The sequence below is a fragment of the Doryrhamphus excisus genome, chromosome 22 (assembly GCF_030265055.1).
Source record: "Doryrhamphus excisus isolate RoL2022-K1 chromosome 22, RoL_Dexc_1.0, whole genome shotgun sequence".
NCBI classification, from domain to species: domain Eukaryota; kingdom Metazoa; phylum Chordata; class Actinopteri; order Syngnathiformes; family Syngnathidae; genus Doryrhamphus; species Doryrhamphus excisus.
Genome location: NC_080487.1, coordinates 2796310 through 2809776, shown reverse-complemented (window position 1 = coordinate 2809776; position 13467 = coordinate 2796310). Strand labels below are relative to the sequence as shown.

At 43.2% G+C, this 13467-nt stretch overlaps 1 protein-coding gene across 4 annotated transcripts; it reads right to left on the bottom strand.

The window, feature by feature from the left end:
- Positions 1–389: 389 nt before the first annotated feature.
- frmpd2 (FERM and PDZ domain containing 2) lies at positions 390–13148 on the bottom strand. Of its 4 annotated transcripts, XM_058062605.1 has the most exons (31): positions 12834–13145; positions 12315–12436; positions 12072–12235; positions 11897–11962; positions 11635–11814; positions 11482–11557; positions 11309–11396; positions 11056–11200; positions 10915–10986; positions 9896–10070; positions 9674–9809; positions 9462–9600; positions 9231–9383; positions 8962–9144; positions 8715–8874; positions 7420–7618; positions 7192–7292; positions 6248–6328; positions 5999–6106; positions 5738–5854; positions 4698–4879; positions 4527–4625; positions 3974–4067; positions 3816–3901; positions 3435–3636; positions 1776–1990; positions 1422–1488; positions 1201–1353; positions 943–1030; positions 741–824; positions 390–518 (listed from the first exon to the last, which is right to left on the bottom strand). In XM_058062605.1, exons 2-28 carry the CDS (start codon positions 12433–12435, stop codon positions 1316–1318), a joined length of 3447 nt encoding a protein of 1148 aa, XP_057918588.1. In that variant the 5' UTR covers position 12436; positions 12834–13145; the 3' UTR covers positions 390–518; positions 741–824; positions 943–1030; positions 1201–1315. The 4 variants fall into 4 exon arrangements, with proteins under 4 accessions (XP_057918588.1, XP_057918589.1, XP_057918587.1 ...); XM_058062606.1 differs by having other exon boundaries at positions 390–860; XM_058062604.1 differs by having other exon boundaries at positions 390–824.
- Positions 13149–13467: the final 319 nt, after the last annotated feature.

Sequence of the window (13467 nt, the reverse complement as noted above, 5' to 3'; positions counted from 1 at the left end):
ATACCGCGCTGTCCGTTTCTGTTTCTCTGCTCACGAATAAACAGAGGCCAGTGTTTGACTCTGCATGTCCTGCAGGGCGATTCCACACACACACACACACACACACACACACACACACACACAAACACACACACAAGCGCACACTCTCACACAGCCTTGGGCCGTCTCCACTGGCATAATTAGAAACATTTGGGATCATTTGCAAAGTTCTGATGGGATCCAGATGCACTACTGGGTTTTTCACCGAAATACAGGAACCCTTATTTACAAGGGACTATTACTGGCTCCTCTTCACCCAGGGAGGTGCGCACTGGTGTCTCTGTTGCCCACTTTGTCCTTGATATTCAAACTGGTGTCTCTTTTAATCATCCATATTGAAGTCAGACTCATTTTAGAGGCTTTTATTTGAGTGAGAAAATACGATGCTTCCTCAGGCAAAACATTAAACATATGTTTAATATCATGATGAAAACACGGCCGCGGTCCAATATAGTGTGGTCTTTGGTTTGGTGTATATTCTGGTTTCCCATGGAAAAGACAAAAATATAACACTATATACAGTAGGAACACAATTTTAGCAACACGATGCTGCCACCTTGTGGCCACAGGATGAGCTGCAAGTATTGGAATTACTGTATTAGAATGAAGATGTTTTAATTATGTTTCCAAATGCTATCTCTTAGGCCAGAACCCTTAAAGAGGCTTCTCTGCTTTTTACTGGTGTTCGGTTCTGTACCCACCCAAGGTTGGTGAAAATCCAAGAGTAGGGAAGTCCACATTTTCCGGTTTGGGGCCACTTCTCCATTCTTTTTGTTCAAGTAGCTCTAACAATGAAAAGTTGCAGTAGAAAAAAATGCATCCTGAAATGAACACTTTGTTTTGTTATTTTGGATTACTAACATTTTGTTACAAAACAAGCATATTGAATTAAGATTTTCTCACCTTAATTTGTGTTTTTGTCTCCACAAACCCACCACTAACATCCACAGTCCGTCTGCAGTCACATATTCAGCTTTGCTTCTTTAGTACACTGGAAACACAAATGCAGAAATACCTGAAGTATACTGAATCAGGCCATACAGTACATGCTTCCATGCTTGTTTACATTTATTTCCAAATGCTATCAATCAAAACAAAACATCCTCTAATCCTGCTATCCCCCAACCGCAGCTGTTTGGTTATGATGTGAGCATCACTGACCTGCAGTCATGGAGCAGAAGGTTCTTTGTCTCTGTTAGCGTGTCCTGTCTTGCCAGGAAGCAAAACACTGCCTCCGAGGTTTGTCTTGTTGGTGCTGTGTGACACTATGACTCGCTCATGTTCCTGTAAATTGATGGATGGATGGAAGGGTCCCTGAGGAAAAGGAATCGGGTGAAAATGCAGTGGGTGCAAACATTTTGTGAGGAAATGCGTGGGTCTACCTGGTGAAGGCCGACAGAGCGTGAGTCGAACCACTGGGGGTGACGTCTTGAACAGCTTTAGCACTTTCTACCGTAGCAGAAACAGGAAAAGTACATTGTTAACTTGAATAATACTACATATATACCATTGGTAGTATTTATGTGTGATCAGAATATCAAACAAACACTCTTTGGTAGGGGTTTTCAAAGTGTGGCACAGTGAGCCTAATACAACACGTCCCCAACTCCTCGGGGTCCCACTCTCACACTTTGAAAACCTCTGCTCAGACGGCAGGTTTGATTGATTATTTTAGCGTAAAGGTCAACTAAACCGCCTCGAAAATATCCACAGGAAGTAAAACTTAATCCACATACTGGATAAGACAACTCCTTGAGTGACTGGCCGTTGATGGCTAAGAGTACATCTCCCTCGTTGATCCTGCCACTCAGCTGGGCCGGTTGGCCGGGGAAAAGCTGTTTTATTCGGATCAGACTGCCAAAGTCCGGAATGGGCGGGTCCAGCTCACACATAATGAAGCTAAAGCCCAGACCGGTGCCGCTTTTAGTCAGGGTCACTTCCTGTGTGTGGCCTAAAGAAAAATGACAGACAGTTCTCAATCTTAGTCCATCACAGGTATCAAACTCTAGCCCAAAATTTGAAGAATTTCTTCTACTCTCTTTTGCTAAACACACTTAAATTTAACCTCCAAAATGTTCTCTGAAAAAGAAAAGTTCTGCAGTCAAAAACATGTAATCATACTGCCGTAATTTCCTGTTTATAAACCGCTTATGTCCACATCATAAAATGTCATATCGTGGCTTGAATGAGTCCGTGTGGACCAATCACGAGCTATGAAAAAACCATTGGACAGTCACACTGTGGCATCTTACACAGAACACTAAGCTCAGCACACAGCAGCTTAACACACAGAAGGTATACCTAAGAAATATACAAACAAGCATCAATGCGAGTCAAAGAAATACAACTACTTTAACGTTTTCCCATCATGCATTTAATCTTAGCAAAGCATTTCATTGGAGGAAAAGCTGCATAGAAAATGGATGATGCTGCAAAGCTGCCTCTGTCCACCAGAGGGAACTAGAGGACCTCAGAGCCCAGAGGGAGGCTGACATCATTGGAGTGCCCATCATCAGGCACTGAGGAATGCTTTGCTCGGATGCAGTGTATTATGAGAAAATGTTAAAAGACGTGTATTTTAAACTCGTATTAGTACATGTTTATATATTCGGTACACTTTTTGAGTGTTTGCGGTTTAGCATTCTTTGTAATATGTTATATTGAGTAATGACTTCCCGAGATATGATATATGGGTTGATAAGCTTGTTGTGAGTACACTGATAGCTGCCAAAGAAAGAGCTACTACATCCTTACTAACTCGCTATTGGCGAGATTACAACTTTGTCATAAATTAAAGCTGCAGGGTTCAAAGTTCAAGAAAAAACTAGTGGCTTATACACTAGAAATTAGGATATATTTATATTTGAAAAGATATAATAAGCCCACTATATTAGGGCTCACATAATTCATATTTCAGGTACATACAATATTACACAATTCCAAATAGAAAAATCATTACTTGCATGTCCTTCCAGCTTTTGGAGACACAGTGAAAGCAAAGAATAAACAAATCATAACTCAGTCAATAAATCGGTAACAGATTATGAACTAAATTGGCCTGACTTGACTACAAACATGATTTGAGAACAATCTACTCCACGGTCGTACGTGGGAAGCAGGGGCGATGATGGCAGATAGGTGGACAGACCGGAGGATAAGGGCGACCAGAGGGATAAGAAGAGGAAGGTCAGGGTCAGAACAGAAGATCAGGAGGAGGAAGTGTGTGAAAGTTCATCTTCACGCTCTCAACGAGTTTACTACTTAGAGACAACTGCTGGCTCTCTCACGGAGGTCTATCTTAAGCAAGACTGTTCTACAGACCCGTCTGTTGGTAAACTGTATTACAAGTGCCTTACAGGGTAAGGACCTGACCCTGAGGTTTTAGGGATTCTTACCATCAGCGACGACATTATAGTCCCTGGGTCGGTCACAGAATGCATGTGAAGATGGGGTGCTAATGGACGAGAAGCTGTTGGTCCTGTGCTGCTTGGTGACTACGTCAATGTTGTGAGCAGATACACTGCTGCTGTCAGTGTAGGCACTCAAAGAGACCCTGGGCACCTTCATGGGCTGCCTCTCCACAACCAAAGTCACCACCTGGATCATAGGAGAAGACTGATTTCACCTCAGTTGGCTCGAACACAGTACGAACAGTGGAGAAGAAAGTAGACCCAAAACAAAGTAATTGTTCTGTGCGCGTTATGTGAACAAATCAGTACTTTTGATAGGTTTGGGAATCACTGCTCTCGGAACTCTGAACGATCTGTCACATTTACCTCCCCGGTGTTGCTCAGGCACTCCACTGCCTGCTCGTAGGTAACGCTCTGAAAACTGATTCCGTCAACTTCTACAAGTCTGTCACCTGCCAATGAGAACAGAGTAGATGATTCTAATTTCAAGGGTAGGGAACAGTACACTTCGTTCTCAGATATACCCGCATGTATGCGTCCATCTTTATCAGCAGACCCCCCTGGAACCAGGCTCTTGATGTACATTCCTCCATTGGGATAGCTAGCGTTGACGCCATCCTGAATGACATTGTGTTTCCTTGCATTAATTTCATACAAATATTTTGTGTTTGTTGATTTTGTGTATGTTGATCATCTTAAATCTGACATGTACAGTATGTTATTGTTCCATGGTTGATCATCTTAAACCTGACATGTACAGTATGTTATTGTTCCATGGTTGATCATCTTAAACCTGACATATACAGTATGTTATTGTTCCATGGTTGATCATCTTAAACCTGACATGTACAGTATGTTATTGTTCCATGGTTGATCATCTTAAACCTGACATATACAGTATGTTATTGTTCCATGGTTGATCATCTTAAACCTGACATGTACAGTACGTTATCGTTCCATGGTTGGTCATCTTAAACCTGACATGTACAGTATGTTATTGTTCCATGGTTGATCATCTTAAACCTGACATATACAGTATGTTATTGTTCCATGGTTGACAAACAGTACCAAACTCACAGAGATGCTGATTCCCAGACTTCCCGATAGCTTCTTGAGCTTCACGGTGATCTCCTCTAGCCTCTCGCAGTTCATCGAGGAAGATAAGGAGCAGCCATCCTTAATTAACAAACAACAGTTCTTATCATCCATGCACCGTTTTTTAAAAAAACAATGAAATGTTGGTTCTACCTGCGCGTTAAGAACACGGACTTCTTGGGGGATGTGGAGCCGATTGCCGGTCTTTGGCTCCATCATGACTGAGACGATCTCATCCAGGCTGTCCTCTCCTGATGGTCCGTATGCCATCAGTGTGGTTTGCGACTCGTAGTTCCTCAGTGCAGAAGGTCGCAGAGTGTTGGGTGTCTGGGGAGCTGAGAATAAAAATGATTGACATTCACTGTACTACATATTTATGTTCATTTCAGGTGGTTGCTGGGTACAACTAAATTTACATAAACAATTCATATACAGGCTGCACGGCGGAGAGTGGTTAGCACGCAGGCCTCACAGCAAGGACACCCGAGTTCAATTCCACTATGGGCCATCTCTGTGTGGAGTTTGCATGTTCTCCCCGTGCATGCGTGGGTTTTCTCCGGTTTCCTACCACATTCCAAAAACATGCTAGGTTAATTAGCGACTCCAAATTGTCCATAGGTATGAATGTGAGTGTGAATGGTTGTTTGTCTATATGTGCCCTGTGATTGGCTGGCCACCAGTCCAGGGTGTACCTCGCCTCTCGCCCCGAAGACAGCTGGGATAGGCTCCAGCAACCCCCACGGCCCTCGTGAGGATAAGCGGTAGAAAATGAATAAATGAATGAATGAATAATACTACAAGTGTCAAGGTGACTGTAGGGCTGTTATTTCATGTCTGGAGGGCTCTAATAGTGTTAAAAAACATATTTAGAAGTCCGTAAAAAAGTAGAGTTTATGATACTGTCAAGATGCATTTAAATAGCGGCAAATGAAGTTTGCTTTTGTATGTCATGAAATGCTTGCTAGGACTGGTGGCCAGCCAATCACAGGGCACATATAGACAAACAACCATTCACACTCACATTCATACCTATGGACAATTTGGAGTCGCTAATTACCTAGCATGTTTTTGGAATGTGGAATGGAATTATTCATTCATTATTTAGAAGAAAACGCTTTATCGTGGGAGAGCGGTATTAGCACCGCCATATGACAAAGGATGACTGTCAGGAAGACTAACAGGACACAAAGCACCTTTTGGCTGGGAGATAATGAGCTGCACCTCCTCCGGGCTGCTCTGCATGACCTCGGCTGCCTCGCTGAAGGTGGCGCCCTCCAAGCTGATGTGGTTCAGAGAGATCAGGCGACCACCTAAGGACAAAGGTCACCATAATGCTATTTTCCACCTCAAGCAAAGTACCGTGCTTAATATAACTGTTTTGTTTTCATAACCAAACATGATCACACATAAGAGACAGACCAACAGCTAGCAATGTTTTAGAATGGTTTCTGTACCTGGTCGTATACGTCCGTCCCTATCAGCAGGTCCCCCGGGTACGACAGATGCAATAAAAATGCCCAGGTCATAACGGCCCGCTGTGTCCTCTCCCACTATCACTATACCTGCAGGAATACAAACCACAATTTAGTGAAAAATCTTCACTTCATCATCTTGAACTGTACTTAATTGTCAATCATGTTAACCAGTTGCCACTTGCAATTAAAGTTTTTTCAGGAAATATTGAGTGTACAGTAAAATCATACCCAGGCCGAGCTTTGGATCTTTTTTAAGAGAGATGCATATAACTTCTCTTTCTGATGCTGACACCAGCTTAGTTGGAGTTTCTGTGGGACATATAAACACACACACATTTATTTAGTACTAACTAATGTAGACTCACTCAAGGCATTAAACATTACACTTAAAAAAAAATACTTTGGCATCTCTTTGCCAAAGTATTTCTCTCTATTTCTCTCTCTTTTGCTGTTTGTCTTTAGTTTTTTTGTCCATGCAGAACGTAGCTGTGGTGACCATGACCGGTAGCACACAACACACATAGGAGTGTGCCCTCCGTGCATTTCTTGCCGTGGGAGATCATATGACCGCTTGTGACCTTCAGACAGTGGATGTGTGCATGCAAAAATGTGGAAAAACATTGTTGTGTTTAAATGAAATACACAACACACAACTGTAGGACAAAGCAGTCTGATGAAGTTAATTTATCTACATTTTGGGAACAAGGATGCGGTACCGGAAACATTTAATCTCATGTGGAAATGTGCAATGTGGAGTCATTTATTCATTCATTCATTTTCTACCGCTTTTCTTCACGAGGGTTGCGGGGGTGCTGGAGCCTATCCCAGCTGTCTTCGGGCGAGAGGCGGGGTACACCCTGGACTGGTGGCCAGCCAATCACAGGGCACATATAGACAAACAACCATTCACACTCACATTCATACCTATGGACAATTTGGAGTGGCCAATTAACCTAGCATGTTTTTGGAATGTGGGAGGAAACTGGAGAACGGGGAGAACATGCAAACTCCACAAAGAGATGGCCGAGGGTGGAATTGAACCCTGGTCTCCTAGCTGTGAGGTCTGCGCGCTAACCACTTGATCACCATGCCGCCAAGTGGAGTCATATTATTCTTATTATTCTTTCATTGTATGTGTCTGGAAAGAAGGAAAGCTGAACGCTTGGTTGTACCTCCGGCTGCTGGAGAGCTAAAGGGGGCTTCAGAGCCACTCCTCTGGGAACAGGCCGGGGAACGCATGCCAGTGCTGCTGCGCTGACTGCTGGAACAGGTGCTAAAAGTGATAAACGCCACAATAATTCCAGTCAATCACAAATTCCTTGGTTATTATAGCTTGACATAAAGCTGATGTGATGTGATGTGGGGTTGGGGGATTTGAATAAGAAGCAAAAGTAACGCACCTTTGTTCATAAAGACTCTGACGCTTCTGTTTAAAGCGGGCTTCGATCCTTGCAGCGACATCCTCACACAGCCGCGTCAGAGACTCATCTTGAGGAGTGGTCAGACCGCTGTCATCTTGCGGTGTCTCAGAACCTATGATGGACTTGAGCCGACTGCTTTGTGTTCGGCACGTTGCTGCGTAATGGGAGATGTTCTCGTCTGGAGACATATACAAACTAAATCTGTACATTTTGACTGTGTGAAACTGTCAGACCAGGGCCGCCCCTTCCTGAGCACACGCACTATGTGAAGGGCCCCACTCCATGGGGGGCCCCATAATGTGCAAAGGATACATATCGCTGCCATGAGACATAGAACACTAAGTCACCCCAAGGCAAAAGAGTCAAGTAATCTGACACCATGCTTGTTGCCAAAATGATTGATAGTACACAGCAAAAATAGCAGAATTCATCCTCTCACCTGTCAGGCCCTGGTGGTGTAATGGTACAGCTGCTGCCTTTTCATGGGCTTGATCCTAGCCACTTTCTGCTAATTTAATCTCTACTACATTACACGGTTCTGCAGTCTGTGTTTATGCGTAAAGGTCTCACTCCGTTTATGCCATTGTTTTATGGAACAAACATACCAATGGGCCGAAACTAATGAACTAATGCAGGGTGAATGAGATGCGGGAAATGAGAAAAACAAATGTGGCAATATACAAATATATAAATGATTGGTTTTCATTTTCATATATTGTTCGATTTCTCTACTCTGTGCGTTCTAAAGATATAAAATCAGATGAAAAGAGACAGCTCATTACCGCATGTAATTGTACACCTAACCCTAACCCTAAGCATCCAAAAATGGCATAAAATGCCAGATTTTGATTTGGTGATTTTTGAGAAAAACCGTAAGGGGTTAGTATGTCGTTTTTTGTCATTTTTTTCAACTTGCTTCTAAAGCACTTTTCTGTCAAAACTAAAAGTGGAAACCTCACACACACTCAACAGGGGACCCCGAAGCATCCAAAAATGGCATAAAATGCCAGATTTTGATTTGGTGATTTTTGAGAAAAAACGACATACTTGTTTTATATCCATGCATTTGTTGATAATTACAGTATTTTGGTTTTTGGTCCTTTTAAGAATTACCAGAACTTCCGGGTGGGAATTTTTATGTGACCATGATTTTTTGGCAGTGCCCTGGTTTTGTTTGTGATCATTGTTTGTAATTATGCGTAGGGTCTCAATTTGTCCTGTGCGGGACGCTTTCTCTGCAGCGCTAAACACTTGGGCGAAGTGCGTTAACGTACCTGAGGTCAGGCTGTGGCTGAGCTGACGAGAATTCATTTCATTGTTGAACTTATGCTGCGATGAACAGAGGTTACACAGGTATTTGGCTATCTTGGATGTCTCTGTGATGAACGTGTACTTCTTCTTACTGACGCGACACTCTATGACGAATCTCCGCCTCTGGACCAATACCATCGGATAAAACATGACAAACATGTTTGTATTCTAAGCAGCAATTTGATATTTCAGGTGAATCAATCCACTCACGTTGGAAGAAATAGTGGCGGTCTCCCTCCAGTAGAAAGTCTGACTGGTACACCGGCAGCCATTTTTCACCTCATAAACGATAACCCCTTTTGCACAAACTCCAAGTATAATTTCTCCTGCAGGTTTTTTTTCCCGTGTCACTCGATGGAACAAGACTCCGTATTCAGGCAACTGCAGACAAACCTGCATGAGTAAAAGAAAGTATGTTGTTGATGTGAATCGATCTATCTGTGTACAAACATAACATATGAAATATGAAAATATGTTACTTTGAGGAACTCCAGTTCTGATTCGTCGGTGAGCATTTGGGCGTTGTTGCTATGAAGCCGTTGCAGCTCTCCAATAATATAAGGCAAGGCACGTTTTTCCATCACACTCTTGGGGACGTATTGATCGGGGCGACAGTAGTTTCTACCATACACCTGAAAAAAAACAAAAACATATCTGATTCATAAAATTGCATGTAGGTATTTTCATTTTCAAAACAAATTTCTCCAAACCTCAGGCATGCAGTCCCCGTACTCTGTCTGCAAGGCCAAAGCGCCGAGGTAAAGAGCAGTTTCTTCATGGCAGGACATTCTGTCCTCCAGGACGTCTTTTCTGAGTTGGAGGTAGTACTGGTGGTGTGTTTGTTTGTGCCTGGTGGAAACATCATTTGAATAATGTATCATTCGTAATTAATGTTGTGGTAACTAGGAAGTAAAATACTCACAAAATAAAAGAAATGTCATTGACGAAGAATTTGACTCTGAAGAAAAGGACAAAGGTGATTGAAGGCACTTTCTTCCAGCTATCTGGAGCAACTTTGGAAATCTTGCAGCCATTGTCCACAAAGAAGAACTCATTATCTGACCACAGAAGAGAAGATGGGATTGTTGATTTGGATGACAAGACAATTGAATTGTATTATCCGCTTATCCGACTGCATAATTACCATCGATGTAAGCAAGGCCGAAGTAAAAGTGTTCCACCAGGTTGGCGTGAGCGACAATCATGTCAAACACGTCCCCGCCTCTGGATTTCACGTCACATTTGACGACTATGTTTTGACCATTGGGCATTACCACCGTCAGCTCTCTTTGCGTGACGGGGGACTTCCCTTTCTTTGACTGCAACAGACAATGGAGGATACAATGAAAGCGATGACCATAGAGCAGGGGTCTCAAACACGCGGCCCGCGGGCCAAATGTGGCCCGCAGGACACTAGTTTGAGTCCCCCGCCTTGATATGAAAGTTTAATGTTATGATATGGATGCTGTATGGTATCATGTACCCAGAAAAAATTATTACGTTTGATTAATGTTCATGTTAAAGGTTAAATAACTGTTAATAGTTATCCTCCCTATTCGTGTGGAAGTGGTAAGTTTTTGGCCATTTAAGTTTAAAGGAAATAACTTGGAGGCTACCGTTTAGGTCTTTTTTGACTGCAACAGACAATGGAGGATACAATGCAAGCGATGACTATAGAGCAGGGGTCTCAAACACGCGGCCCGTGGGCCAAATGTGGCCCGGACGACACAAGTTTTAATAAATGCGTTGGAAAACCTTATGTGGCCCAGTCTCACCCAGACCCTAGCTCCAGTGGCCCCCAAGTAAATTGAGTTTGAGACCCCTGCTATAGAGTGATGACATGTAGCGATGAATATGCTTGGATTTGGCAACCCCAGGAAGGTAAATAGGTCCCCCTGAGGTCCCCCTTAGGTCCCCCCTAAAGTGTATGCATTGGCTTAGTTTTTACACTGGATGCACTTCCTGATGCAACCGTCACATTTATCCGGGTTTGGGACCGGAACTGAACATCGCCAATGGATGAGTGTTGGGGCCCTGGCTGGGACGGGCAGTGTGGTGTACCGCAAGCCCGTCAGCCCTTTCCTGATTGTTTCAACTTTTTCTGAGATGGATGTAAACATGACGTTCACCAAAACAATCAATTCCTGAGTCTTTTGCACTTACCACAATTGATCCGGGGAGCTCCAAGACAACTACCGGCTCATCTGACATTCTTAGGAACTCTGGACCCATGTCCTATGACACAAGATATTTCATATTCTCATGTACTCATCATGTACTCATCGTCACATTACCTTACCTTACCTTGTTTTTTTTCTCATTCAAACTCATTGAGGATTCAAACTGTGTGAGGAATCTGGAGTTAGCATGTCGACCGCCGTCCATGTATGGGCTACAGGCAGTCCGATTCAACTGCTGCCAGCTCCCGTTCGTCTCCGTGTGCCGACGCCTCAAAGGGATCACAGGCGGGAACGGGTATTGAAATTTGTCACTCATTTCATCCACTCCGCAAATATATCACTTTTGTTTGAAATATCATCATTTCATCATTTCATACCTTGTGGGCTCAGGTGGATAGGATGCTCCTGAGAAAGTTCTGGAGATCTTGGTTTTCATCACCCATGTTGAATTACAAAAAGACCGCCCTGAAATACATTTCACCTCTGAATATGGGGTATGGTATCTATGTCACATATTTTTAGTGTGACTAAGTCAAATCTATTGTCTTACTGTGAAGCTTGTCTCTGACAATTTGACTGCGATCAGTCAGCAGGGATCCGTTTTCTGCCATAAGATTAGGTTCACCCTGTCAGAAGGAAGTTGGTGCTACATGTGAATATCAGTTCAAGTCAACGCTTCATGTGATGTTTGTCGGCCACTAACCGTGTTTCTGTAAATGTCCTCCACCAGCTGCCTGACAAGCCTCTCGGCTGGAGGCAGCATGAAGGTTTTGTGGTGAAGCTCGCAGGTCTCTAGGACCGTCAGCAGGTCCGTCCGTCTCGCCACTGTGTCCTCGCACATGCTCAGGAGTAAACCCTCCAGCTCCGCACTAAGCTGGACCGGCTGGCGGGCAAAAAGGAACATTTGCTGAGATAAGTTTGGATGAATTTAACTGTTTGTTAGGTTAAGAGAAGGAGATAAGTACCTGGTTTTGAGGTAGCTGATAATCCACGCACCAATAAAAAGTCATGCCCAGTGAGTACACTAGTGTCTGGAGGGGGGACAAAACAAAAATAATTACTGAAGAGAAATACTTCTTGCAAAACACTCAGACTGACTTTGGGTTTTAGCTACTTCGGTCACTACTTTGTCTTTACAACCTTTTCCGCTGTATTTCTTGCAGATGCATTATGCCCCTGAAGGACTTCAGGAGCCACAAAGGAGGCCACATCATCATATCGTCCACAGCTCTTAAAGGCAAGACTCCCATGAGAGGACAGTAGCACCGAGCCTGGGCTGAGCACACTGCATACGGTGCCGCCTCCTACCATACGGTAGAACACAAACAGCTAAGATAACAAGTGGAACAGCAAGTTAACAGGAGTTAGTGGGAAGATGATTACCTTTCTTGGAAACACCCAGTAAGGCCTCAGTGGTGACGAGCAGCAGACACCAGACCTCATCCTCATCTAGCGGTGATCCCCGGGCCTCTAGCACCTCTGCCAGGGTCACAAAAGTCCCCATCCTAATGGAAAACAAAGTAGACTATATTGTATTATGTGCAATATTGATAAGGAACAAAACGTTTCAGCGGGAATAGTTGTCTTTCCCTATGTGATTGACCGGTGACCTGTATTGGGTTTATCCCGCCTCTTGTCCTATATGCCAAGTTGGAAAGGATCCAACCCTAAAATGGAGCATGTTGTCCTGAAACTGTTTTTGCATCACTGACTTCACACAGAGCATAATTCTTATTATAATATTGAATAATTGTACCGTCAGTTAAAATCTATAAAGCATGTTTGCCTTCTTGTGTCCTGTTAGGAACTATGATTTGTACTGCATCAGTAGTAGTTTGATGCCAAATATTTAAAATCATATTTAAATATAATAACTATTTTTTAACATGCAACATGGCTTACCTTATTTCATCCGCTAAGTGAGGAAATTCCCTTTAATTTCCTTCCAACATCCGCCTTGTTACGCTAATCCTTCCTCTTATGCGTCCGCTGCTGCCATCTCACCCAACTCTCCGTCAATGCCGGGCCTCTGTCCGTCATGGCAGCTTGTAACCCATCATCGTCTTCATCATTTCCTCATGACAAATGAATTGTCTCTGCAGAGACCGAAGAACAATTTCCCACGCGCTCACAACTAATGACGTGTTGATTCTGTGTTTTCCGTCATTTTCTACTATTTTTAGACCGGGGACATAAGCACATAAGTGGATTTGCTGGACAAGCTCATGGCAGTAAGGGAACGATCCAATGTAGGCAGCACCGTGCTAATGAGCCTTTCCAACCACAAGAGACACTTCAACTGTGTCTGGTAATTAGCTCACTTTCACTCCATATTATATTTAAAAATATATATAGTTCTACATTTTATTTGCAAACAAAACAAAACAAATACAATTATGCAACTACCTATTTGATCAGTTGGAGTTTGCATGGTCTCCTCATGTGCATATGGGTTTTCTCTAGTTATGAAGGCTTTCTCCAACTTTCCAAAAATATGCCTTAGGCTAATTGGCGACTGTAATTGTCCAAAAAAGTG